General features: G+C 42.9%; 1 protein-coding gene across 1 annotated transcript in view; it reads right to left on the bottom strand.

Moving 5' to 3' along the window:
• Positions 1–23017, bottom strand: part of Paxbp1 (PAX3 and PAX7 binding protein 1) — a 29471-nt gene extending 6454 nt beyond the window's left edge. The window contains exons 1-15 of the mRNA XM_038345019.1: positions 22624–23017; positions 21134–21262; positions 16828–17004; positions 15596–15817; positions 15059–15162; positions 14002–14219; positions 13293–13482; positions 9741–9864; positions 6381–6480; positions 6180–6295; positions 4572–4771; positions 3466–3610; positions 2819–2940; positions 2133–2209; positions 1517–1583 (exon numbers count right to left, since the gene is read on the bottom strand). Coding sequence (XP_038200947.1) covers positions 1517–1583; positions 2133–2209; positions 2819–2940; positions 3466–3610; positions 4572–4771; positions 6180–6295; positions 6381–6480; positions 9741–9864; positions 13293–13482; positions 14002–14219; positions 15059–15162; positions 15596–15817; positions 16828–17004; positions 21134–21262; positions 22624–22969 — 2337 coding nt within the window. The 5' untranslated portion in view covers positions 22970–23017. The remainder of the gene's footprint in view (positions 1–1516; positions 1584–2132; positions 2210–2818; positions 2941–3465; positions 3611–4571; positions 4772–6179; positions 6296–6380; positions 6481–9740; positions 9865–13292; positions 13483–14001; positions 14220–15058; positions 15163–15595; positions 15818–16827; positions 17005–21133; positions 21263–22623) is intronic.
• Between the last annotated feature and the right edge of the window lie 2373 nt (positions 23018–25390).

Genomic DNA, 25390 nt, shown 5'->3' with positions numbered 1-25390 from the left:
GACAAATTAGAACTTGTGGTGCTGAGATGTGCTTAGTGGGTACACACCTGGTCCAAGGCCCAGTGCACAGCATCATCACAAGTGGTGCAGCCTCAACTCTAGCACTAAGGTGAGAGGACAGGAGTTCAACGTCGTCATTAGCTACACACCAAGTCTGAAATAGGCCTGGGCTACAGGAGACCCCAATCCAGCAACACAAAACCCACCAGAACTTCCAAACTTCTGAAATAGGCCTGGGCTACAGGAGACCCCAATCCAGCAACACAAAACCCACCAGAACTTCCAAACTTGAATGCCAAGTGAAAAGACAAAGCAGAGACCACAGTCTAAAATCATCAATGCTCCTTCCAGAACACAGAACTCTCAGGTTCAATAAGAAGAAAATAGTCAACTTAAAACATGAGTAAAACACCTCAGAACACACAGAAGGCAAGCTACGTACATGAATCAGGCTCAATACCACTAAGAAATGTAGAAACTGCAGAGGAAGGAAGGAACGAACAGAACCTCTGCACGTGCTGTCGGTGTGAACACAAACAGCCTCTCCTGCTTTTCCTCTCTATCCCCAATCACTCCAACTGGAAACCATCTCAATTCCTCCTCATTAGGAAACAAACAGAAACAAGAGCTCAACTCTCACACCTGGCACCTTAAGAAGCCCAGCCAGCAGTAAAAAGCAGCAACGCAAGTGAATCTCAAACACTCAAGGAGAGCCAAACTCAGTCCCTACCTTAGACTTCCACTAATAATAATTCTTGCAAAGAAAACCACAGAACACAAACAGGAAGGGGAGTTTATGAAGATGTCGTTCATTGTGTTAGTGATGACAACTATATTTTATGAAAATTCACAAAACTGTGTACTGAAAGCCAAATGTGTGTATTAGCCCATGGGAGAACAGAGAGACAGAATCTGATGGCTTCTCATGACCTCCAGGATACACGACTCTAATGCTCCCTCATCCCACCGTCTGGTCCTTGTTTCAATCCTAATGAAAACCCACTCTCTTTACTTGGACTCTACTTAATCCTCTTGTACTATAATCTCAGGGTCGCTTCATGGAGAGAGACAGGATCTACTACCACAATGCCAGAGTTGCCCATCTTAGCTCCCTCAGAGCCCTCATCTATCTACACCACCACAGCTGGTATAATCTGTCTGCTATCTACATGCCGAGTGTACAGCACGTTAGAAAGGCGTCTGTCTTGGCCAGTGCTATCCCCGGAAACCCAAGAGGGAGCTGGTGCTCTAGCTGCTGAACACGTCTCTGTGTGTTCAGTGCTGGGGCTGAATTAAGCAGCCTGTGGGACAGCCTGGGCCTCACTTTCAAATTTTCCTGTGAAAACATCAAACTGAAATAAGCTTTTAGCATAATATTTGGTTGTAAGATGAAGGTGTGTGTGTAATACCACACCAATATAAGCCTACAAAGTTAATAAACAAAAAGTCTTTCAAAATATGCTACATAAAGTCCAAAAAACCATAAATTTTGGAAGCTCTATGCATGCATGCGTACCTTGACAGAAGACCAGAACTGTCGCTGAAAGAACAAGTACGGCCCGGAGTTTTTATTTTCTAAGACACTAAAAGAGAAATAAAACACAATCAAATATTGTATAAGCAAAAGCTGTTTCATTCCTATCAACACGAATGTCTACAAGTAAACAAGATCAGAACTCAGTGTGCAGCTCGGGTGAGGATCAGGACAGTGTTTGTTTAGCATTTATCCCAGAAGAAACACATGACAGGAGTGTGAAGAGGGAGAAAGAAAGGGACAGGAATAGAGAGGAAGGAGAGGGTCAGGAAAAAGAGAGGAGGGATAGAGGGGAGAGGGAGAAGGAGATGAATAGAGAGGAGAGGGCAGAGAGAGATGGGAGAGGATAGGAAAACTCAGAGAGGACAGAGGTGGATTTTAAAAAAAGAGAGGAAGAGTCTAAGCAGAACCCAAACCACGCAACTGAATTTTGAGATACTAAGAAAGAACAAAGAGCATTATTTGCTTTATTCTGTTCAGAAGATCAATCCCTCCAGTCTCTACTACACAAGTAAAGTTTGTATTTCAATCTACATTTACTTTTCTAGAAGCTTAGACTCTGAAAGGAAACATGGAATGTTATGCTTAATGTACTTACTTTTTGGGGTATAAGGGCATAAATACATCATCATCTAAAGTTCTTCTCATTCTCAATAAAAGTGCTTTAAGGTATACCTACAGAGTTAAAATAATTACATTTGAATTATGTTAAATAATTTTAATACTTACAACTCTACCAGATAACCTCTCAACAATTACTAATCAATAAAGCTATTTACAAATTTTTAAACTCCAAATCTATATAAAGATTTAAAATCAACATAGACCGTTTTCAAAATGAGGTTAGTCAAAATTCAACAATGATGAAAGTCTTTTCCAGCCAGCTCAGTGAGAGAAATTTTACATTTGGGGGTTAACTGTAAGAGTATCTATCTGGCCATTTTATTTATACGATTTAAGTTTCAATCATCAATCATTGACTAATCTACTGGTTTTACTTTCAATACTTCTCCACAGTACAGTTTTTACAGGGATGCCTGACCAATGGAACTGGAAGTGGGCTGTGCTGGTTATAGACTAATTGTATCTTTCTTCCATAGAGATTTGTACAACTGAAAACCAGCAGCTTAATTGTATATATTCCAGGCTTTAACAGTCCAAATTACCCAACTGGGAGAATCCAGATCCCTGCTTGATTCCGAATAACCATTCATTCTCTTAAATTCTGGTTCATTTTCAAAAGAAGAAGAAAAAAAGCCTCCCAAGCATAGGAACCCAAAGTACCTGTGTGTTTTTATTTTCTGCATTGACTACTGAAGGATAGCCATTTATTAATTTTAGTGTGATTCCAACCATTCTTGAAGTCTGTGTTGTAGAAAAAGGATCCCACATGTTTTCAGCTATCACTGTTGGCAAAGGAGACAAGATGTTAAAACTGCAGCCTACTTTATTGTCAGACAGTCATAAATGCCATCATTTACTTTTGTGTTCTCTTGTATCCCAGACAACCAAAATTTCTAATTAAACTCCAATTTTATTTTTAATTTTGTTTTAATTTTTATTTTTAATTTTGTTAAAAAATTTTAAAACAGCTCTACTAGCAAACCTCTCGACAGTTAAACAGGTTTCTTTAACAGCGATTTCTCACTTTCCAAGAAAATGAACAAAACAAATGTGTATGACTCCCCCAAAACATTCACTTCGGCATCAAGCAATCTTAAGTCTCTGGAACCAACCTACTGCAACTATTGCTCTCAAAGTGGTCTTCAAACCCCAGACTAAGAATTTTCTATCTTTAAAAATCCCCGGGCCAGTCAGTTAACTGATACCTAACATCGATTGTGTAACGTCTATGATGAAAGGGTCACTGAACAAAGAACCCGAAGCACGTCTGAGAAACCCAGTACAACGAGGTCCCTCCTGATATCTACCTGTCAGCTTGGGAAGAATCACCTTCTCCACAATGGTGGGCAACAGAGCCACATCAACATCGTCCTTCTCTTGTTCTCGCTCTTCACAGCCATAGAACAGCAGAGACTCAAACCACAGCATATATTCAAAGTCACAGCATTTTGCCTAAAACATATTTTTAAAAAAGTGTTTTCAGACATTTAAAACAATGTCTACTTCTACTTTCAGCCACGTTAGAGTTACCCTTCAGCTGTAACAAGCAAGTAAAACATACAAAAAATATTCAGAATACCATTTCCAGATTAGGCAGAAGGGCACAGGACCATGATCATTAAAGAAAAGATGCAGATGAAGCAAACTGCTAGCTCAGGATAGCACATGCAGCAGGGTTGGTCCTATATGGGACACAGCAGTTCTGAGAAGTTGGGACAGCAAAAGGTGTTCAACAAGTCCAAGAAAGCTAAAAGCCGTGGCTACAGGAAGAAGCTAAATAAAAAAATCCTTCCAATCCACACAGCCTTAAGCTTCTGCGGTCTACTGAAACACACATGCACGGGATCAAATTCCACTAGGTCAGGCATTTTCCAGGAACTCAGCAGTTTCTGGAACTCACACTCCTTTAGGTTGTTAAGAGGCTTCATTGAAAGCCCCCTTTCCTTATTTTGAAGTCACTGTGTCAGTAACTTAGAAACCCAATCATAACCTCGTCTCCCTCAGCAGGACAACAGCTCCCGACTCCATCTTCACACCTAGCAGTGCATTTCATTTCACCCTTTGCGCTTTTCATAACCGCGCAGCTCAAGTCCTCATTTTACAGCTGTCCTACTGAACCATGGTACTCCCAGCAGGGTCCAAGTTCTCCTAGGATAAAAAGACTAACTTCTCTCTCTTCATGCTCATAACCCAGTGTTAATTTTTGCTAAGAATAAAATTTTATATAAACTGATATCAAAAAAAAAGTTTTTGGAAGAGTGATTAAAAAGACTTTATTTAAAAACAGATTAACCTCAGATACAGTCTATCTTAACTGATTACAGACTATGCTCTGTTTCCTTCTCTAGCTTTTTAGGCAAAAGTAACCCAAACCCTAGGTCATACTGCTCTTCCAGAGTTAGAAACCACCCACCTCAAGAGGAGTCCAGGTGAGCAGCTGCAGTCTGATGAGAGGGTTGAACAATTTTGGCAAACAGAGACCAATGTAAGCATCCTTATAGGATGTGTAGTATTTTGAACGCCATGCTTCAAACTGTGCTTTAATGCAGTCAATTGAATAGAAACTCTCAAGGACATCTTCAAAAACTTTGCTGGATTCTTTCAAAATGCGATCTATAATAATAATAATAATAATAATAATAATAATAATAATAAGAAGAAGAAGAAGAAGAAGAAGAAGAAGAAGAAGAAGAAGAAGAAGAAGAAGAAGAAGAAGAAGAAGAAGAAGAAGAAGAAGAAAACGTTTGAAAGCAGTAGGATACCACTTAAGTGTTCACAGCACACAGGAGTGTACTGTCTTCACTGTTGAGGGAGGTCAACAGTACAGAGCTTGTTCCCAAGCCCTGCTATCTGGGGGCAATCCTCAGAACCCGAATACAGACAGGAGAACTGAAACATGTTTCTAATTCTTTGTGGAAAGAATCTCATGTTTATAGTGAGCCATTTCCAAAGAAGCAATGACATACAAGGACACACAGAAACAGCAAACAATCAAATGCCAACGTCTTCAATCTGGAGGATGGACAGATGCTGAGTGTCATCACCCTTTCAAATGTTTCACACGTCAAGCGAGCTGTGCTGACGCACCCCTGCAAACCCAGCATTTAGGAAGCAGAAGCAGGAAGACCAAGAGTTCAATAACATTCTTGACTAGGTAACGAGCAGAAACTCAGCATGGGCACAAAATGAGCTAAAGCTAGCCTGGGCTATGAGGCCGTTTCAAAAACTACAAGTCAGAGAAACTGAGCCTAGTAACACTAGGAAGCCGAGGCAAGAGGATCACAAGTTCAAGACCAGCCAGGGTAACTTAGAAAGACTGTCTCCCAATATGTTTTTAAAGGCTGAGACTACAGCTCAGTGCTAAATTGTTTGCCTCGCAAGTGTGAGACTTTAAGTTCTACCTCAATGGGGAGGAGTCACAGTTAATAAATAAGGTTCTCTAATAGCACATAGTCACTTTAATTCCAAATGACTGCAGCCAATGGTGGGAAAGAGAATTTACTTAGGGAACACTCTAGAAACGCCTAGCACACAGTTGTACCACTCCTACTCTTGGTTGAAATAACACATCACTCTCCAGCTCTAACTTCCAAAGCAGACAGCTTCACTAGGCTGGACCACCGGCTCCAACGCATGGTTTATACACAAATATTAATTAAATCTCCCAACACTGTTAAATGGATGTAAAACAGCACCTCGCTTATTATGAAAGACACAAAAATTTTGTTCATTTCATGGTTAAAACCCACAAGGGCTATCACGATGGCTCGGGGCCACCAAGCCTGATATCCTGAGTCCAATCCCTGGAGACTCACACGGTGAAGGAGAGAACCAATTCTTTCAAGTTGCCCTGGCCTCCACAAACAAGCTCATGGTGGAAAGCAGACATACACAAAACTAAGTGTTTTTTTTTTTGTTTTTTTTTTTTTTGTTTTTTAATTTCAGTGAAAAGAAAAAAAATTTAAAGCACAACCAAGTAGAGAACAATTTGATGAGTCTCATTTAGGAATACAAGGCTAACCTTTCTCCAGGTTGAAATTAGTAATGTCTGTGGACGTCTCCTCATCATCGCTGGAAAGGCCTTCAAGGTGATCTGCCATCTTACCGGTTTGCTCTCTGGCTTGCCTACGGCGAGTCCTAGATAAGAAACATTGATTTCTGAATAAGATTAAAAGCAATTCCAGCTTTCCTAACAACACACAGCAAGTATTTTCAAAATCACCTCCTGGCCTCCCGCTCTGCAATCCGACGTTTTGCATGTTCTTGATACAGTGCCCGATCACGTCCAAAGGAATCAAGATTTGGTGCCATCAAAGCTTTATCTGTAAAACAACAAATAGCTAAAATTAACAGTCTTCCTTCAACAATCATGAGGAAAGAATTTGCACAGATCAAGCCATTATGATAAGACTGCTTGCTAATCCCAACAGCAAGATTCTGCAATGACTAGATAGGTTTCAAATATAGAACTAGATAGGTTTTTTTAGTATAGAACAAATCTTGGAATTATTGAGCTTCCATGAGAAAAAGTAGAAGAATTAAAACAATGATTTCTAAGAGCACAATGATTGCTGGGCTAACTCGCTATTTCTGTCTAAATAACAGGACTACCTTATCCTATTACAATGAACAAACAAAAAATTATATTCTCCATGCAAAGAAAAAATGATATTTTTAAGAAAGATACTGAATGATGACAATGGCAGCAGAGAAACATGTAGAAAGACGTAAGAGCTTCGTAGTCAAGGGTTTAATAACCTGTGCTGTCTTAGCCCATGGACGCTCACTAACACTGCTCGTAGACTGGCACTCGAGCAGGGACGCGCCGCACTCAGTGCTCTTTTCACACCATGCAATCCTTGCCACTTTGTAATTCCTCTTAGTAAGAGGCCAGCCCCCTGAGAACTCCATGGCAGCGTCCTGCCTTCAGCTTCCAACCCTTCCTGGGACATCTATGTCCCAGGTCCTCATCCCAGATTCAGAACAGTGGCAGTCGCTTCCTTCACAGCACCACCCTTTGTTGCCTAGGCCAAGGACACAGGTGCTGGTAGACAGCCTGCCTGCAGGTAGCAAGACTATTCAACCCCCAGCACATCTAAAAAGAGGGACACCCTATAAACTATCTCCCAGAAGCTATAAACTAGCTTTGAGGTTCCCTACGGAAACAGTAAGTCTGTTTCCTCAGTCTCTCTGATCCATTACTAGTAGTGGCCTTTCTGGCGGTAGTGCCTATTCACATAGAACACAAGACTGGAGAGGAAAAGATGGCTCAACAATTAAGAGTGCACATTGCTCTTGCAGAGGACCCCCGAGTTTGGGTTTCAGTACCCACATTGGGGAGCTTACAACAGCCTGCTAACTTTAGCTATAGGGTTCTGTTTCTGACCTCCAAGGGAACCTGCACTCAGTGCATGCACAAACATACACACATACATGCACACACGCACGCACACACACACAAACGTAATTTAAAACACAGTAATAAATCTTTTTTACAAAAGAAAAGCGGAAGTGGAAGCTCTGTGCACTGTGAGAGTTAAGAGGAGCTTCCTTCCGCTAGGTCCCTCCTACAGGGAGTTGTCAGTGGTCTACACACTTGCTTAGAGTGCGAGGGGAAAGGAAAATGTCTTCTGCAATTCCCTCACTTCTACTTAAGACATTCTGGAAAACACGAAGAGTTACTGAAGAGCAAAACAAAACAAGGGATTGGTGGGCAGACAGACACACGCAATGAATGGCGTCATCTAAAGCTCATGCAGACTGTCCACGGAGATTTCTGCTACTGAAATGAGCAATAGAAAAACAAACCCTAAATTCTGTTCTGTATAAAATCTCCAAACTATTCTAGAGCTCACTATTTATAACAGTTGACTTTTCCAAATTGAGTTTTTTATTCTTCCTTCAAAATAGCTGACATTAGGGTATACTCTCTAGAGCTTACAGGTTAGGTGAGAAACCAAAGACTCAAGATTTGGCTTCCTTCATTTCTGTCAAAACTATATAAAGTAACTGCAGATAAGACCTTATAATCTAAAGAGATAAACCTGATATTGTTCTTTTTAAAAAGGGCAATGAATTGATTCCTTAATATCTCACGTAATTTTCCTTAAATCTCTGTCAATTATATCCCTCAAAAATAGTGATTTTTTTTACTTTTCCATTGCCTTGCAATACTTTCCATTTTTCAGTCTAATTAACATGCATCATAGAACTCACTTTAAATTCCAGGTAACTATATAGCCTCATAGTATGAAGAATAGATTATAAATAGCAAGGACAGTACACATGATATATAGCTCACACTATAGAGTCGGAGGAAATTATTTCCTTTAGATGTACGATGGTTACCTGTAATCTGCCCGGAATCTGGCTCTCGGGTCAAAGGTAATCTGGGAGGGATGCATTAGTCATTTAGGCGCCCAATGTCAATGATGTAATTGAAACTCTTACAGCAAAACCAGGCCAAAGCCATTCAAATGGGTTGCAGCTGAATCTGCATGGGTCAGATCTGAGAACCACTATAGCTTCTCTCTATGCCTCTCCAACACCCGTCAGAAACACAGGAGGATGCTCCCCATGGAGCCAGTGCCTGACTGGGAGGATGGGCTGTGTATTGTTCAAAAAACTGCACTAGGCTCCTTTATGAATCATTCACAGCAGCTGTTTAACATGCAGATTTCTGGACAGGAAGAACCTAGAAGAATCTCCAGGTACGGGACCAGAAGATCTGCATTTTAAACGAGCACGTCAAGTAACCGTGATACAGAGACTGCTAGCACAAAGAAATCACGAGGAACCCACACTAGGAAGGTCCCAGCAGACTACCCAAGAATATGGAGTGCAATGAGGAAAACAGAACTAAAAGGTTTTCCAGGGCATCTGGCTAAAGAATCTCACCAACAGGAATTTTTAAAAGTTTTCAATTAATAGGGTTTTTTTCATAATTCATGTCATACATAATGCAATTAAATTTCTACATTTTCCAAAAACTTCAAGAATTGTAGACATTAGCTGACTAAAATAGGAAAATACACAATACGTATATGCAGCAAACTAGAAACAAAGCACATTTAAAAAGAAATACAGAAGTATTTGCTCTCCCCCGAGGGCCAGTACCAAACGCCTCCACTCCTAAAGCTGCCTGTGCCGCACAACACAGCCTCCTCCCTCCTCCTCCCACAACCGCCCCCAGTCCCTAAATTCAGCATCCTACTGTGATCAAAACCAGCATTTGTATCAGTGTCAAGAGTAGAATGAAATTAGAGGTGGCGTGGGCTGTTCATTAGGGCAAAGAGAGAGTGGTTTAAGATAAACACTGATCATGTATTTGCTATGCTCTACAGGGGACCGAAAAGAACATCCGGGAAAGAATAGACTGAGAGAATATTAGTACATTTTTAAGCTCCTTGGTTAGGTCATACGGATTCTTAAACATAATCCAAGTCCATGTGTTACAACTTTTGATCTACCTAACTAATAAACAAGGAAGCTCTTTAAAAGAAAACGGTCTAATTTTCAATTAGGCTGCACTAAGTAAACAAGGTTGTTTAATGAAAAATAAAAACCTTCAAGATGGACTGACTTGAATGGCTTGAAAACTCCGAAGATTCATCTTTAATATCATCTTGTCGTCTTTGGACAAGGCGGGAAGCTCGCTGTTTGTACAGCTGATGTATTGCTGATTCAAGTTCATTAATCAGTGGCACCTGTAAAAATACAACACACTCCGTAACACCAAACTCCTCGGCTGTTACTCATCTGAGGGTTCCATGCTATTTCCGGTTTCTGAAAAAGTACTCTACGGACAAAACAAGCATGAGTCCCACCAAGACCAGCACAGCGCAGCGCAGCTGAGCGAGGGAGCACCGCTTCTTACAACTACACACCCAGTGCCCAGTCACCACTGCAAAGGACTCAGGAATGGGCCATTTCTGTTAACAGAGTAAGGAAAAGATTTGGGTGCTTCATCTTCAGAGAAAATCTGTGTATTTGGGAGTCTTCTAAGTTTACATTTTAGTTTTCCAGCAACATGAACTACATAGATAGCAATTTTGTAGGTTCTTTTTCTATTTTTATTTTTGAAGATGAAGTCTCTCTATGTAGCTTCAGCTGGTTTAGAACTCAATATGGGCCCAAGCACCCTCCTGTTTTATCCTCCTGAATGCTGCAATTACAGGCACATACCACATATGGTAGACTTTCTGGCTTTAAGGATTGTTGTGTTGTGCCAAAACCTGCTACAATGCTCTAGCTACGGTGGTAACAAGTCTGTCTAGCTGTCAGGCTCTAGGTTGCCGCCCATTTCCTTATGTACACCAAGGACACTATGATGTCACACTAGTGTGCAGCTTCACTGTACATCCTAAAGAGGGAAATAAAATTTCTAGCTATAACTAACCAGTCTGAAAACAAACTCTGAAATGTCTCTCTTCCTAGCAAATGTTTAAGTTTTCTTTATTTTGTAATAATCTTCACAAATTACCAGCTTTCAAAGTCAACAGAATTTTCCAGCCTAATAATACACCTAGGTAATTTACTTAATACAAAATGGATGTAGGCTTACAGAACATAGCATCTAAAATTTAAAAAACCAGAACATCTTTCTTTATAAATACTTTATAAAACCAAATGGTATGAAACTTTTACAAAACACTAAAGGCTACCGCACATACCAAAACAAACCAGAAACTCTAGTTTCCCGGTGGCTGGTACAATTGAAAAACACTGTATTTGGAGTTTTGGAACACTGGCACCAAGCATCTTCCTGAACTGAACAAACTGTACATGGAAAATAAAAAAGGTGTCTGTATGCAGCAGTTTTATACTCTTGCACGACCCTGGTGTGAAAGTGGCAAGTGTTAGAGAGGTCAAACTGATGGAGACACTTTGTTCTCTAATATGCCACACTAGAGGCAGCAATAGCCCCAAATCAGCAATGAGTGTTCTGTAGTTTAAAGTCACTATCTAACCTAAAACCTTATGTCCCAATCACTGCCGTACAGTGTGACTTCTCATTTATAGTCACACAACCTCCTTTTCACAAGCATGCCGGACTAAAGACATCCCCACTGGGAGAGCTCAAGCCTGCGCTGGCATCATAAAGAGTTTACAATATCGACTTATGTTAAGTCGGTATTTGCACAATTTCTTTATCCTCTCCAAAATAAACGCTATCATTATTACTATATATAGGAGCAAATTTAAGGAGAAAAACACAACCAGATGACTGGAGGGGAAACTAAGGTATGGACGTTAGAATAATTTACAGATAAGTTTAAAAATTACTCTGACTTTTATAAAGAGGAACAAAAGAAATGCTTAACTTACTCTGAAAGAATATTTATACAACATAACTAAACACACATTCATATCTAGCCAATTATCCCTACTTTTAAATTTGAATTTTCAAATATTCTAAGGATGTCAACTGATGGCATTTCACTCAGAAGCACATACAGCAGGCCGCATGCATATGAAGATGTGAAAATGGAGGGAAGCAGGTGTCTCTGAAATACGGGACTCCCTGCTCCTTCTACTGAAAATGTATTCACTATACAAGGCTTCAGATCTGCTACAAAACACCTAGCACTACCTAAGTCAACTTCCGCAGGAACATGGCAACTGTGGCAATCGAGGAGAGGAAACACTAATAAATCAGCAACAGACACTATGTCCTACCATATTTTCTTAACCCAGGGATGACAATCTAACTTTACATGTTAGCATTATGCTTGCAATTGCGTGCCTAAGTCTGTAAGTTCTCTGGAGCAAAAGTCAAGACAATTAAAGGAGCAGGTCCCAGAGAACACCCCCCGCCACACACACAGCACTGTTTCAGGTCCCAGAGACGACTCCCACACACAGTACTGTTTCAGGCAATGGTCCTTATTCTAGCTGGCTCTGGCATGTAGGTCCCACTTCCAGTCTTGTCCCAATCCCTGCTCAGCAGACAGCTGAACTCGTGCTTTCTGCCTGCCCCAAACAACTGACCTGCCACAAGGAGTATCACACTGCAGGTGCTTCTCCAAAACCACAGCAAACCACACCAAGTGCTACAGAAGACTGACAAACGCGACCATCCCAGACCTGATCGCACTAACTGAACCAGTAAGATCCATCAGAGACAAGTCTAACTACTCTTCTGAAAGCCCTTGGTTTTTTTGTGTAGTGGAGCAAACATTTTACAAAATCATCCAACTATACTTTACACTTAAAGATCCTAGAGAAAATCTAATCAGCAATAAAGAAAAATGTGCCTTCCTATTTGTGATTCTGAAAAAGAATATTTAAGGATCATGAATTTAATATTTTTCAAAGATAAGGTAAAATGCATGAATGCTTATAAACCAATCCATCAAGCCAGAACCCTATTTTTTGTGTTAATTTTATTATCGTGTATGCACGCATGATGTATGTGGATGCTTTGCCGGTGTGTGTGGAGGCGAGAGGACGACTCTAGGGAGCTTGAACAGGGAGACCTTCACCTGCTGAGCCGCCACCACTCTTCCTCCCACCTTTAAAACCTCTAAATCGTCATTGCACACGCCTACACGACATGTGTGAGTACACTTATCTCAAAAACAAACGAACAAACGAACAGGAACTTACTTGGGAAGTTAGCATATGCATTATTTAAGTGTATTCAAAAAGAGTGCATCAATTGTCATACTAAAGCAATGAATCCAGAAGAAATGAGCAAAGTTCAATGAATAAAAACTTATGATAATGAATGGCTTCTGGAATGAATGAAGCATTGGTTTGGTTAGATGAAAATTACTAACAGAAACAGCACCAAAATATCTAGTCTAAAAAAGCAAAACTAAACTTGTCATGAGATGTACAACTAATAATTACAAATGTTTACAATCACTGAAAAAATAAAAATAACTTAGGCCCGAACCAAATACAAAAAACTGCTAGGTGAATTCCTTTTATTCTACCAATTCGTTGCGGGCCAGCAGTAATCTAACACTGGTACAGGCACTGTGCTGCCCTAACCAATGGGGTAAAAGCGAAACACCTCTACAGCTGAGTGGGCACATTATTCTGAGAATTACAAGATGCTCCAAGAAAAGCTATCTAGGCCTCCCTATTTTTGCCTTATTCAAAGAGATTAGTAATTTTACATTCTTACCTTTTCACTGAAACACTCAAGCAAGTCTTGGACATACCCTCGCATTTCTTGCAAAAATTTATACCGTTCACCAATACCCCCAGAAGACCCTTCTAATCTCTCAATAGCCCTGGTGGAGTCCACTCGGCTTTGCAGGTGTTTCTCATGCTGCTGTCGATTGGTTTTGTGTAATTCTTTCATGGAGTCCAACCTTAAGAACACAAAAGGATAAATATAACACATTTACATCTAGACCTCACTGTTTTGGGGACTCTTGCAATATTATAATGCATTTTAGTTCCACTATTAGGACAGAAAAATATTTGGAATGGTTTCGTCTGTACTGCTTTTCTTATAAAAAAAAATTAATAAAAAATAAATTTAAAAAGGCAGTTTACAGACTGAAGCTTCAAATAGTTCTTTGGAAGGCTACCCAAAGTATCCTGCTTTGTGTTCCCCCCATCTCTTGACTACACTTTCAGAGTCCAAGAGGTGCAATCAGCACTGTCTTCGACAAGCTCATGGAGTGGCATTTTAATAACTTTGAGGCTTCCACGGGAGTAATCCAAGAAGGTAGCAGACCAAAGCATGAAGTCATCTTCTCTTAGCTTTTGAAGGTGGGCCAGTGAGTCTTCTTTGCCGGCATTCTGCATCGGCTACCCCAGACTACAAGTTGCCTGAAGGACCAGAAAGCAAGCGGACAGGTCTTTAAAAAGTTGATCTGCCCTACCTGTCTTTAAGCTGTTTCTTTACCAAATCAATAGTAACGGGAGCCATCTCATTACTGGGAGTTTTGAAAGGGACTGTGTTATCTGTTTTTTGAGACTTGGCATCTGATGATCCATAGGCTGTGTAACTATAAGGTATGCCATAGGATGCACCATAAGGCATTGTCTGGTAAGTGTTCTGGTAGTACATATTCACTTCAGTGGGCTGACTTGCTTGAACCTGAAAAGAAATGAGAAAACTCACAGCTAAAACTTAAAATAAAAATGTCTGTAGCATTATATTAAAACCAAAAAAAGCGAAAAGCAAAAGTTACACCCAGTTCCCAAACGAAAATTAAAATAAATGCAGAATTCTTCAAAATCAAATGAATATAGAGTTGTATAAATTCTTAGTTCTTAATAAAAAACACTGGTTTTATTTCTAATGATTTTCAGAAAAATAGATTCCCAGAATTTAAAGATGGAATGATCCAGGTAATATTTTATCAGGATAAGCGGCTTGTCTGTGCTCAGAAAATAAACCGGCAATCAGAATTTACAACTAAGCCTCTGGCAACTAGCCCAAGGCTTTCCCTATACTCTGCTCTCAACACTCCCCACACTACCACACTCTCCCCATGTTGCTACGGAACACATGATTGCAACTACTTTGGAAGATCTGTTTGATCATCTCATTCGTTCGCATACCTGGAAACTGTCTTTGGAATTCAAACAGCAGCAGCAGCAACAGCAACCCCAGCATTTGGATCAAGGCAGTGCTCTCAAACTTTTGTCACAGCTTACTGAGTGAGTGCTGGGCCCAACCCCACCTTCCGACTCTGGACTGCCTTTGTAATGGGCTTCCAGATGCTGCTGCTGAGGACCAGTTGGAGAAACTGGACAATTTAAAAGGAGACTTTAAAGCAGTTTACTCTAACGGCGCTATGAACACACAGACACGCCAGCTCTGTGGTCTGTGAAATGAGTGGCGAGGGCTCACTGACCGATGCACTTTAACGACAGCAACAAAACCCTCCCATCTACTTCTCTTTTCATTTTTAAAAATCTAAATTTTCTTACCTGAGGAATATTAATTCCTTTTCTAATCTGCTCCTGCTCCCACCGGCTGAGTTCTTCGTCTTGTTCTCCAGTTACTAAAGCATCATCGTCACTCCCCTCGATGCCTGCAATCGTAACGAGAGAGAACATCCAACAGCAAGAAGGAAAAGATCCTATCCTGTGCACAAGAACCCAGCACACGTGATAACACATCCGTTATGATTATGTGACACTTGGCCCTGTCTGTTTCAATGACGGAACCTTTCTTTAAAGGGAAAGCTGTATTTAATGTTATGCTTACAATCACTGGTTTCTTCATTTCTTTTAAGCTCAAAAGCAACTCTACAAAGGGAAGCACAAAACCAAGGGCTTAAGAATACTTAAGAGACTTATATAAATTTATGCACAAGCACTTAAGACAATACTGGTTACCCAAGAAATGCTGAAAACTATTCACTATGGAACATACTGGTACTCGAGCGAGGCAGCTGAAACGCAACTGTGAGTCTCGGCCAGGCCAGGCAAAGCCGTGCTTGCTATCAGATTTCCTCAAGTTACCTATTTCTTCCGCGATCTTCTGCCTCTGTGACTTTTCTTTCACAGAAAAAACTATCCGGCGTTTCTCATCGTCATCTTCATCATCGCTGGCATCGTTCTCATCCTCTCTGACAAGGCGGCCTTTACCAGGCTCATTATCATGAGGGGTGAGATCTCCCAGTTCCCGGGCCATCTGGCGCTTTTTCCTTGCAGCATGTATGAAAGCTGCATCTGGAATTTCTCCTGGAAACAAAGGTCAAGAAACATAAAACACAGCAGTACCTGGGTAGGAAGCTTATTTTCTTAAAAAGAGGAAGAGTAAACCCAAGACAGTCTTGTCAGCGCCAAGACTACCACTGCTCCTGGTGCCTCTTCCTAAAGCCTACATGCAGTCCGACTGAGGAGCTGGTGAACCGGCTCAGTCACAGTTGCCCCAGGCCAGCAGAGGATCTTAGTTTATAAACTCAAGTGGTATTTCTTCACAATTTACATTTGGCTACTTAAAGCACTAATTTTAAAGCTGATTAGCTAGTGTACAGATTTGCAAATTATTTCCAAATTTTTTTTAAACCTGGATGGATTTTTTTTCTTAGATATAAAGGGAAATCATACTTCTTTGAGGGAAAAAGACTTCTTTTTAAAAATTCATTGTAATAAAAGAATCTTTTGTACCTTCTCTTGGTCTTTTAAGGTTTTTTTTTTCAATTGATCTCTACATTTTTCTCTGCTCCCCTCTCTCCTTCAATCCTCCCCCAAGGTCCCCATGCTCCCAATTTACTCAGGAGATCTTGTCTTTTTCTTTATTTCCAAAATTTTTGCAACTTATTAAAGTAATGTTGTGGTTTTTGTAGAAGTTATAAAAAGAGTTAGTCTTTATTTAATGGAGGGGTGGGAAAGAAACCAACTGAGATAGAAAAGTTTTAGGACCATATGGCATTTACTTAAGTTCATTTGTTTCCCTTGAGGAGGGGCTGGAGAGATGGCTGCTCTCCAGAAGCACCAGTTTGGTTCCTGTCCCCCACATCAGGTGGCTAACAACCACTCTCTAGCCTCCTCAGGTCCTGTCCGTACTCAGCATGAGCAGACCCACACACAGATACACACAATTTTTAAAGTGTGTTTTAAGTAATAATAAACTTGGAAAAACTGGAAAACTTCGGTTTTCTTTACTTTCTACATTTACACACATTTACTTAACTCTGCTCCTACTGTGGCTATGCCGAGGCTGAGCTAAGAGACACTTGGGCACACACCTGGACGAAGAGCATTCAAGGACGACAAGGCGTTAGAGAAGGCGCCGCCCGCCTTGGGCTTCTCCCCCTCCTTCTCACTCTCCACGTCCATCTCGTCCTCGCCGTGCTCGCCCACGACGGCTCCATCTTCCTCATCTGTGTCCTTAGCATGGCACGCTCTGTCTAGGGGCTGGTCATCTGAATTTTTAAAAAGAGCAATTGAGTTTTATTGGAAACAAAAGCTCATAAACTATCAAGGCACTTTTTATTAAATCAAATCCACTAAAACTTATATTATTTCTAGTACTTAAAAACTTCAGGCATGAATATAAAATAGCACAGCAGGCGTGTGGGTAAGGGTAATACAATATAGAGAAAACAGGGATACAATCCCTTTTAGTTCATTCTTTGAAAAATTTATCATAATTTGTAAGTATCTCTCTCTAAAACTCACTGGTAATGGTTTTAGAATTTCCTATGTGCAGGTTTGTGTGTGTGGATGTAGGTATGTACACATGGGTGCAGGTGCCCTCAGAGGCCAGGGGCATTGACTCTCCTAGAGACAAAGTTACAAGCTGTTTTAAGACCCGCCATGTAGGTGCTAGAAACTGAACCCATGGCCTCTGCAGAGCAGTCAGAGCTCTTAGCTGCTGAGCCTTCCCTCCAGTGCCTGCTCACACTCCATTCCATTTTCCACTACACCGGTTCCTCCCAGAACATGATACCCATTCAAGACAGTTTTCTGTTGAGAACAAAGTTTTTGATAGTTAAGAGTGACTGTATAAATATGACTTTTCATCTAGAAGAGACCCGACAATTACACTGTACAAACCTGACCCAACTGTCACAACACAATGTTAAAGACTATGCCACGAAGTATAGAAAACCTGATAGTTCTGAAACAAGTAGAAGCTCCATGACACGAAGAATAATGTCAGGGACAGCAGGGAGGAAGCTATGTAGTATGGACAGTCCTCGAGTTACCAGTTCCAGCCTAAGCTGAGCTGATTTGAGACTACATTCCCACAATGGCGTCATCTTTGTGATAAACTGTCCTGGTTTCTAATACTTAGAACTAACGTAATCTCTACCACTTGTTCCAGGAAAAAAAAAAAAAAAAAAAATCAAGAAAATCCCAGTGTTTTTACCTTGAACCAAAGACCTTGATAATGCTCACTCTAGGAGCAATGAGTACAGATTAAAGAGCTGCACAATTCTTTAAAAAGATGCTCCCCGCAAGCTTGCGCTTCCGGACTTGGAAGGGCCGGTTTTCAGGGTGCTGCCTGACCTTGTTAGCCACTTTGCTCAAGTGCAGTCTGAGGCCCAAGACTTCAATCACATGGTTAGATGAAGTACCTTTTTCTTTTTATTTAAAAATTTATTTTGATATTCATTTTTTTATGTGTGTGGGCAAATGGGTTCCACCGTGTACATACAGAGGTCAAAGGACAACCAGCAGGAGTCAATTTTCTCCTTCTACTGTGGGTTTCTAGGGACTGGACTAATGCTGGCCACGCTTGGCAACAAGCCCTTTATCCACTGAGCATCTTCAGCTCTAATCTGTCTATTCCCTTCTCCTCCAAGTCCAATGGCTTCTGACTAAAATCACATCTGATGCACTCAAATCATGTAAGGTTCTATAGATACGTGTTTGTGTGTCACCATGGCGATGTATTACTGTGGTAAAAAACACGTAGCCTGAAGAATATATGAAGATGGCTCAGCAGATACAGGTGTCTTCGAGCCTGGTGAGCTGAGTTTCATCCTCACCACCCATATGGAAGGAGAGAACTGACGTCCTGAAAGTTCCTCTGACCTCCACATGCACCTTGTAGCATGCATTGCACATACATTCCAAACAATTTTAATTGAAAAGATTTTCAAAGTGTATAGTTCAGTATCAAGCACACTCACGGCACTGTGTAACCATCACTAATACTTTTATTCCCATTACCCTTCACACACTGTTAAACTGAAAACACACACCTATGAGTCAACACCAGTTTACGTGCATAGTCTAGTCCCTGGAAGCCTTCCTTCTAACAGTGGTCTTTGACTTTTTTTTTGGGGGGGGGGGGTTCGAGACAGGGTTCCTCTGTGTAACAGCCCTGGCTGTCCAGGAATTAGCTAGCTCTTATAGACTGCGTTGGCCTCGAACTCACAGAGATCTGCCTGTTTCTGCCTCCCGAGTGCTGGGATTAAAGGAGTGTGCCACCACTGGCAGGCTTGATCTTTGACTGTTTTATCGTCTGTAACTGAAATCCCACTGCATCCATCGGCAACAGTCTGTGTCAGACTCTGCCTCCCAAGCTTCAGGTACCCCACTGCATGTCTACACACACACTCTGAGTTGTCGTCTGCGGACGGATGGCTGCTCATGTGCTGCTGCTGTAAATACCATGAATACGGGCACACAAATCCCACTTCACAACTTGGGTTTGCTTCTTTTCAGCGTGTGTGACACGTGGCACTCCGGAATCTTCTACTTTATTCATATTCCTCTGTCCAGCTATTAATTCTGACCAAGTACTTTCAAATCAAATCAACTCTGTTTGTTGTTTACCTTCCTCACCAACAGCGCAAAATATTCCAATTTCTTTGTTATTATCAACATTTGCTATTTCCTGAGGGGTTTTCCCTTTTCTTTTTTTAAAAACAGGCATCTAATGGGTACACAGGGGGAACAACCCCCAGTTGGTTCTCAGCTAAAAGTTACTATATTTATAGTATATATACAGCTTTTGTGTATGCATATATATGGGGGGGAGAACTAGTTTAGTAAATGCACCTATGTATTTTTTTCTTCCAGTACTATACTTGAAACTTATGTATATACATTGAGTTCTATGAAGGACAAATTCAGGTAGGGAGAGCAGAAAAATAAATGGCAAATAAAGTTTAACAAGTAAAATTTGTTAATGTAGATACCATCTCCAAACACAGTTAAAATTCGTCTTCAGGGAATTTCTGTACATTCCACGATTCCACAAAGCTCGTATGTACTAGATCATGACTGAAAGCATTACATGGGCAAAGCACGGTGACAGCTCAACACTTCTGTTAGAGGTTATGTTTTCTTTTAGCAATCCTCTCTCCCCAGCAATGCTAAATTAACATTGTTTAGGCCTCCACCTATGAAGCTGAGAGTAGGGCTGTTATTATTTGTGTGCAGGAAGCCCTAGGTTTGATACCCAGGACTGCATGAACCGGGCTCTGTGGCCCACATTTGAAAGGGGAAGCAGAGGAACAAACTCCAGGTTACCCTTGCCCCTGTAGGTCTGAGGCCAGCTGGGGTCAGGGGAATGTGTCTGAACAACACTCCATTGAATACCATAAAACCAGGGCTTACATTCATGCTGCTTTTGTCTGAAGTTAATTCAATTCATCTTTATCTACCTAAGTACTTAGAGGAACAAAGAGTTCTAGATGATGAGTCAACAAAAGCTTCCAGGACTGGCATCTCAGTAACAGCAATGACAGTACGTGACACACACCAACACAGACGCTACCTCCAAAGAGAACACGAAATTCCCCAATGAGTATCAGAACTTGGAGAGGGTAGAAGACCGAACATCACAAATGATGGCATTAAAAACTTCATATTTACTTCAATTCTGAGCCCAACAGTACACGATAAACACACCACCAGGCCTTCCTTATTTTCCACTTTGTGACCTTCTAAACACTACTCCACCACACAAGATGGATCTCAACAACTATGGGGGAACATGCAGCAGTTTCCAAGTTCTCCTAAAAATACTCTCCCCCAACCCACCTTCCCTGTACCAGAACAGAATCTACAACAGTTCTCACTTTCTCTGGCACAAAGCTTTAATTTGGGTGCTTCTTCTAGCAGCAAAAGCATACAGAAAGTATACCTATTTTCCCTAGGAATAGTTCTCAAATAAGCCAGTTTCCACATCTCCCACACCCACAGCAACCACTACTTTGTTTGTTTTTTGGTTTTCCAAGATAGCCCTGGCTATCCTGGAACTCACTCTATAGACCAGGCTGGCCTTGAACTCAGAGATCCGCCCGCCTCTGCCTCCCGAGTGCTGGGATTAAAGGCGTGTGCCACCACCACCCAGCAGTACAGGAACTTTTAATAGAGCTAAGGCTGTCTCTAGGGCTGAAATGGGCAATCTTTCTCCCTTCTCCCTACAGCAGCCTCTACACTAGCAAGGATACAGGAGCCAACAGCCTACTTAACAAAGGGTGTGAAAGCAAAGAACAGCACTGCAACTTCACGGAGCCACTGGGCAACAGAACACACTCACCATACATACAGCAAAGCACTGTGGGAAAGAGACGATTATTCAGTACTTACTGTCAACGGCTGTGCTGAGTTCTGTCTTGATCTTTGATTTTTCAAGATCTTCTTTGTACTCTTTCTTAAGCAATTTAACTATCTTTTTGCTGTAACTTGATTTCTTTACTTTAAAAACTTCTTCGTTTTCTTAAAAAAAGAAATGAAGCAAACAAACTCAGAAAATGTTTTCCTTTCCCCATGTTTTCACACGCTTGAGTTCTCCCAAATACATTTTCACATGCAAAAAATCACTAAGGCATTTAAAATTTGTATCAATCTATCATAGCCTCAAAAACTGATATTGCCAATCTTGGTGGTGCTCTCCTTTAATCCCAGCGCTAGGGCGGCAGAGGCATCGCTAAGTAACAGGCCAGCCTGGTCTACAATGTGAGTTCCAGGGCAGCCAGAACTATAAAGAGAGACCCCATCTCAAAAACAAAAACAAAAAAAACTGATATCAGTCCCAGAAACTAAATGAAAATTTGAAAATTTTAATGGGGAGGTAGCCCGAGGAACTTCACAAAAATCTGTTTAATTTTGGGCTTATTTCCTCTATCCCAGTCAGAAAAAAATTCAGAATGTTATCTTAAAATATTAAATCAAAGAAGCTGAAATAATATACTCCAAATTACAAGGTTCTCCCGAGTCTGAGTAGCTCTCATCACAATGAGTTATTTCAAGAATATGCCTAAGTATATCATTTCGCAAAACTGAGTTTGAGTCACTTACTCCTCATTTTTTATTTGAAAATTCAAGTCAAGAACAAAAACTTCACCAAACCGCCGATTTACCGTCAAAGTCGGCTTGCACCTCCGGGTCAAACAGAACAGCCGGGAGGCCAAAGACAAGGCACGCATCTTTCTAAAAACACGGAAGCATTTCAGAGTCATGACTCAAGACTCGAAACTCATCTCATTTTTCATAATTTTCATATTGAGATGTAGGGAAAATTAACACTCAGAAATGTAAGCCCCCTGCGGCCTGATCTCTCTTCTGCTCCAAGAGCCAGGAGCTAGCGCGGCCATCTGCTCCGCCCATTTACTTCAACCGAGAGACCAAGACAAACGACAGGGGACCGATTGGCTCAAGGTCACTCGGTACCAGGGCTGGAACTCCACCTCTGTCCCCAGCCCCAGCTTGGTCCACGTCTGCAACAACCCGACCTTCTTGGTCAAGGATGCCGAAACCGAGGGGCCAACCAGCCGCAGGTCCAGAGGCCTGCAGAGCACTAGGGGTAGGAGTCCGGCGAGGGGCTCGTGGAGTCTGAAACTCGCGAGGCACGGAGGAGGCGGGCTGGGAAGCACTGGGCCTTCTTCACCTGCACCCACGGTGGCTGAGCGGATCTGACAGCCCGGAGGAGGGCACGCACTGGCCGGAGTCGCCTCGGCTGGCGGCAGCGCGGGAACGCGGCCCCAGGCCGAGCAGAAGGCCGGGGGCGGAGAAAGGGGCGCGGCGGCGGCGGGGCGAGCCCGGGCTCGGGGGCCCGCGTGGGCCGGGCGGGGGCTTACCTTCCTCCTCGTCCTGGAAACTCAGCAGGCTGGCCCTGGGCACCTCTTTGTTCTCACGAGGTCTCTTGCGCTGCTTCAGCCCGTTGCCGGGCTCCGCGCCGCCGGGGATGCCGCCCCCGGTCTCAGCGCCGAGGCCCGGAGCGTGAGCGGAGGGCGGCGGAGGCGGGCCCGGGCCGAGCAGCGACTCCCCCGCGGGGGCCCGATCGCCACCGCCGGGGCCCGGCTCTTCGCCCGAGGCCGGTGGCGGCAGCAACGGCGGCGGCTCCTGCTCCTCATCGCGCTCCCGCTCCTCCTCCTCCGAGTCGTTCCGCTTGCGCACGTTCACCCGCCGGGCCTTTCGGAACATCCCAGCCGCCCGGCACCGCGCCTCCGCACCCGCTCGGAGACCGGGAGGACGCAAGAGCGCGGAGACCGCGACGGCGCACGCGCACTCGCCGCAGCTCCGGCCGGGTCGGCGCGGCGCTCGCCTGCGACCACGCACCGCCGAGTGCGCATGCGCCCTCCTCGCGCCCCGCCCAGTCGGGCGGGGTTTCTCCGCACTGCCCTCTGGCGGCCTGGAGGACTGTGGTCAGGGAACCCATCGGCTCCCGGGTTGTTCCACAGGTCACAAAGAGGAACATCGAGATGAGAGGAGAGAGTATAGTCCGTCGCCTCCCAGGATGTTACTGCAATGCGTCTTCCGCGCTTACGCGAAGCCTGTGCGTGTGGAAACCTCCCCCGCCGCACGCCGCACGAGCAGGGTAAACAGAGGCCCAAGGCCCGGGCGGGGCGAAGAGGGGGAGGAGGAGCCAGCTAACTTGGGTTTGGGAAGGGAAAGTGCGTTCCCATGGTTACTGTTCCTCCTAATAACGAGAGGTGATGCTACTATATCATCAGTACTTCCTGTTTCTGCAGTTTATGGCAACGTAACACTTCTAAAGACATAAAATAAAATCCCCCTGGGGCGAGCCCCACAGATGAAAAAAAGGTGTCCGAGTGTCTCTGTGTGGCTCATCCCAGTGGTTAAAGTGGTAGAGAGACCCTATCTCGAAGAGAAAAAGAAAGGGGGAGGGGGATCGAAGAAAAAGAAGAGGAAAGGTGAGGGAGAGGAGGAGAGAGAGAGAGAGAGAGAGAGAGAGAGAGAGAGAGAGAGAGAGAGAGAGAGAGAGAGAGAGAGAGAGGCTGGCAGTGGTGGCACATGCCTTTAATCTCGGCACTCGGGATGCAGAGGCAAGATGTCCGAGTTCGAGGCCAGCTTGCTCTACACAGATCCAGGACAGCCAGGGCTACACAGAGGAAACCTGTCTTGAAAACCAACCAACAAACAAACAACCCGCTCCCCCAAAAGCCCCAGAGATGATACCCCTTCCTGCTTTCCTGTTACCACAGCCATTCCCAAGCAGGCAACGTTGATTAAAAAAAAAAAAAAAGCTAACTATTAATAGTACATCTGTTTTTCTCCAAAGCATAGTTAATTTTGGAAACAAATGTGTGGTAGTTTGAATGTAATTGACCTCCATAATCTCATAGGGAGTAACACTATTAGGTAGAGCTTTTTTTGAGTGGGTATGGCCTTGGAGGAAGTCTGTCCTCCAGCATATCGGTGGGCTTTGAGGTTTCCTATGCTCAACATACCACCATTGTCTCAGTTGACTTCCCATTGCCTGGATTCCCAGCCATCCTCTCCAGCACCATGTCTGTCTGTATGCCACCATGCTCCCCACCGTGATAATGATGGGCTGAACCTCTGAAACTGTAAGTGAGACACCCCAATTAAATGTTTTCCTTAATAAGAATTGCCATGGTCATGATCATGGTCATGGTGTCCACAGCAATAAAAACCCTAAGACAAAATGGAAGGAAAATTTGACTTTTTTTTCAGACTGTCACAGAGAAAAAACACGAACCTTGGAAGCCTTGAGGCCTGAAGCTGAGCTAACACACCTTTCCTTTCTGTCACCGAGCTTGATAACACACCTTTCCTTTCTGTCACCGAGCTTGTGTCTTATCTTCCCTCAATCACAAACATTCTGGTCTGTGATTCATTTACACATTTCAGAACCCATAAAACAGGGCAAGAGAGGCGGCTCTGCCATTTAGGGCTATGCTGCGCTGTATTCGCGAGCTTCGGGCAAGGAGCTGGAGGTTGAGAATATACACGCAGAGATAGACACACAGACCTTCCAACACTGGTACAAAAGCCCTTCTTTAATAGCATCATGGAGGCTTAAATACCATGCAGTCAATGGCCAACAGGTGAAAATCCCATCCTCTGATCCTCTAGGCTAGGCACAGCTTTTAGTAACTTCAATTAGAAGGCTCTAGACAGGGAAGAGCAGCTGAAGGCCAGGACTCAATTGGTCCCAACAGAGCCGGAGAACCTGCTGGAGTTCTCGCCTGTTGGAGTCCTAGCACCCTTGGGAGCATGCACAACCCTTTAACTCCAGTCCCACCGACTCTGATGCCTTCTTCTTGTCTCTGCATGCATGTGGTGCCCAGAAGTGTATGCCACCCTGCATGCAGGCTAAAAGCACTTGAATTACACACCATCTGTGTTAAAGGGGAGATGAATTTAAAACATGCACGGTAGGGGCCAAAGGGATAACTCAGCAGTTGAGAGCTCTTTGCTGCTTTTGTGGAAGACCTGGGTTTGGTTAACATGGTACCTTACAGCTGTGAATAACTCCAGTTCTGGGGATCCTAAACCCTTCCTGGCCTCCTGGAGTGCCAGGCACACACATAGTTCACATACAAACATGAAGGCAAACATACATACATAATAAAACAA

The sequence above is a fragment of the Arvicola amphibius genome, chromosome 10, assembly GCF_903992535.2.
Source record: "Arvicola amphibius chromosome 10, mArvAmp1.2, whole genome shotgun sequence".
NCBI classification, from domain to species: Eukaryota; Metazoa; Chordata; class Mammalia; order Rodentia; family Cricetidae; genus Arvicola; species Arvicola amphibius.
Note: the sequence above shows the minus strand (reverse complement) of the source record. Positions and strands in the feature narration are given on the sequence as shown.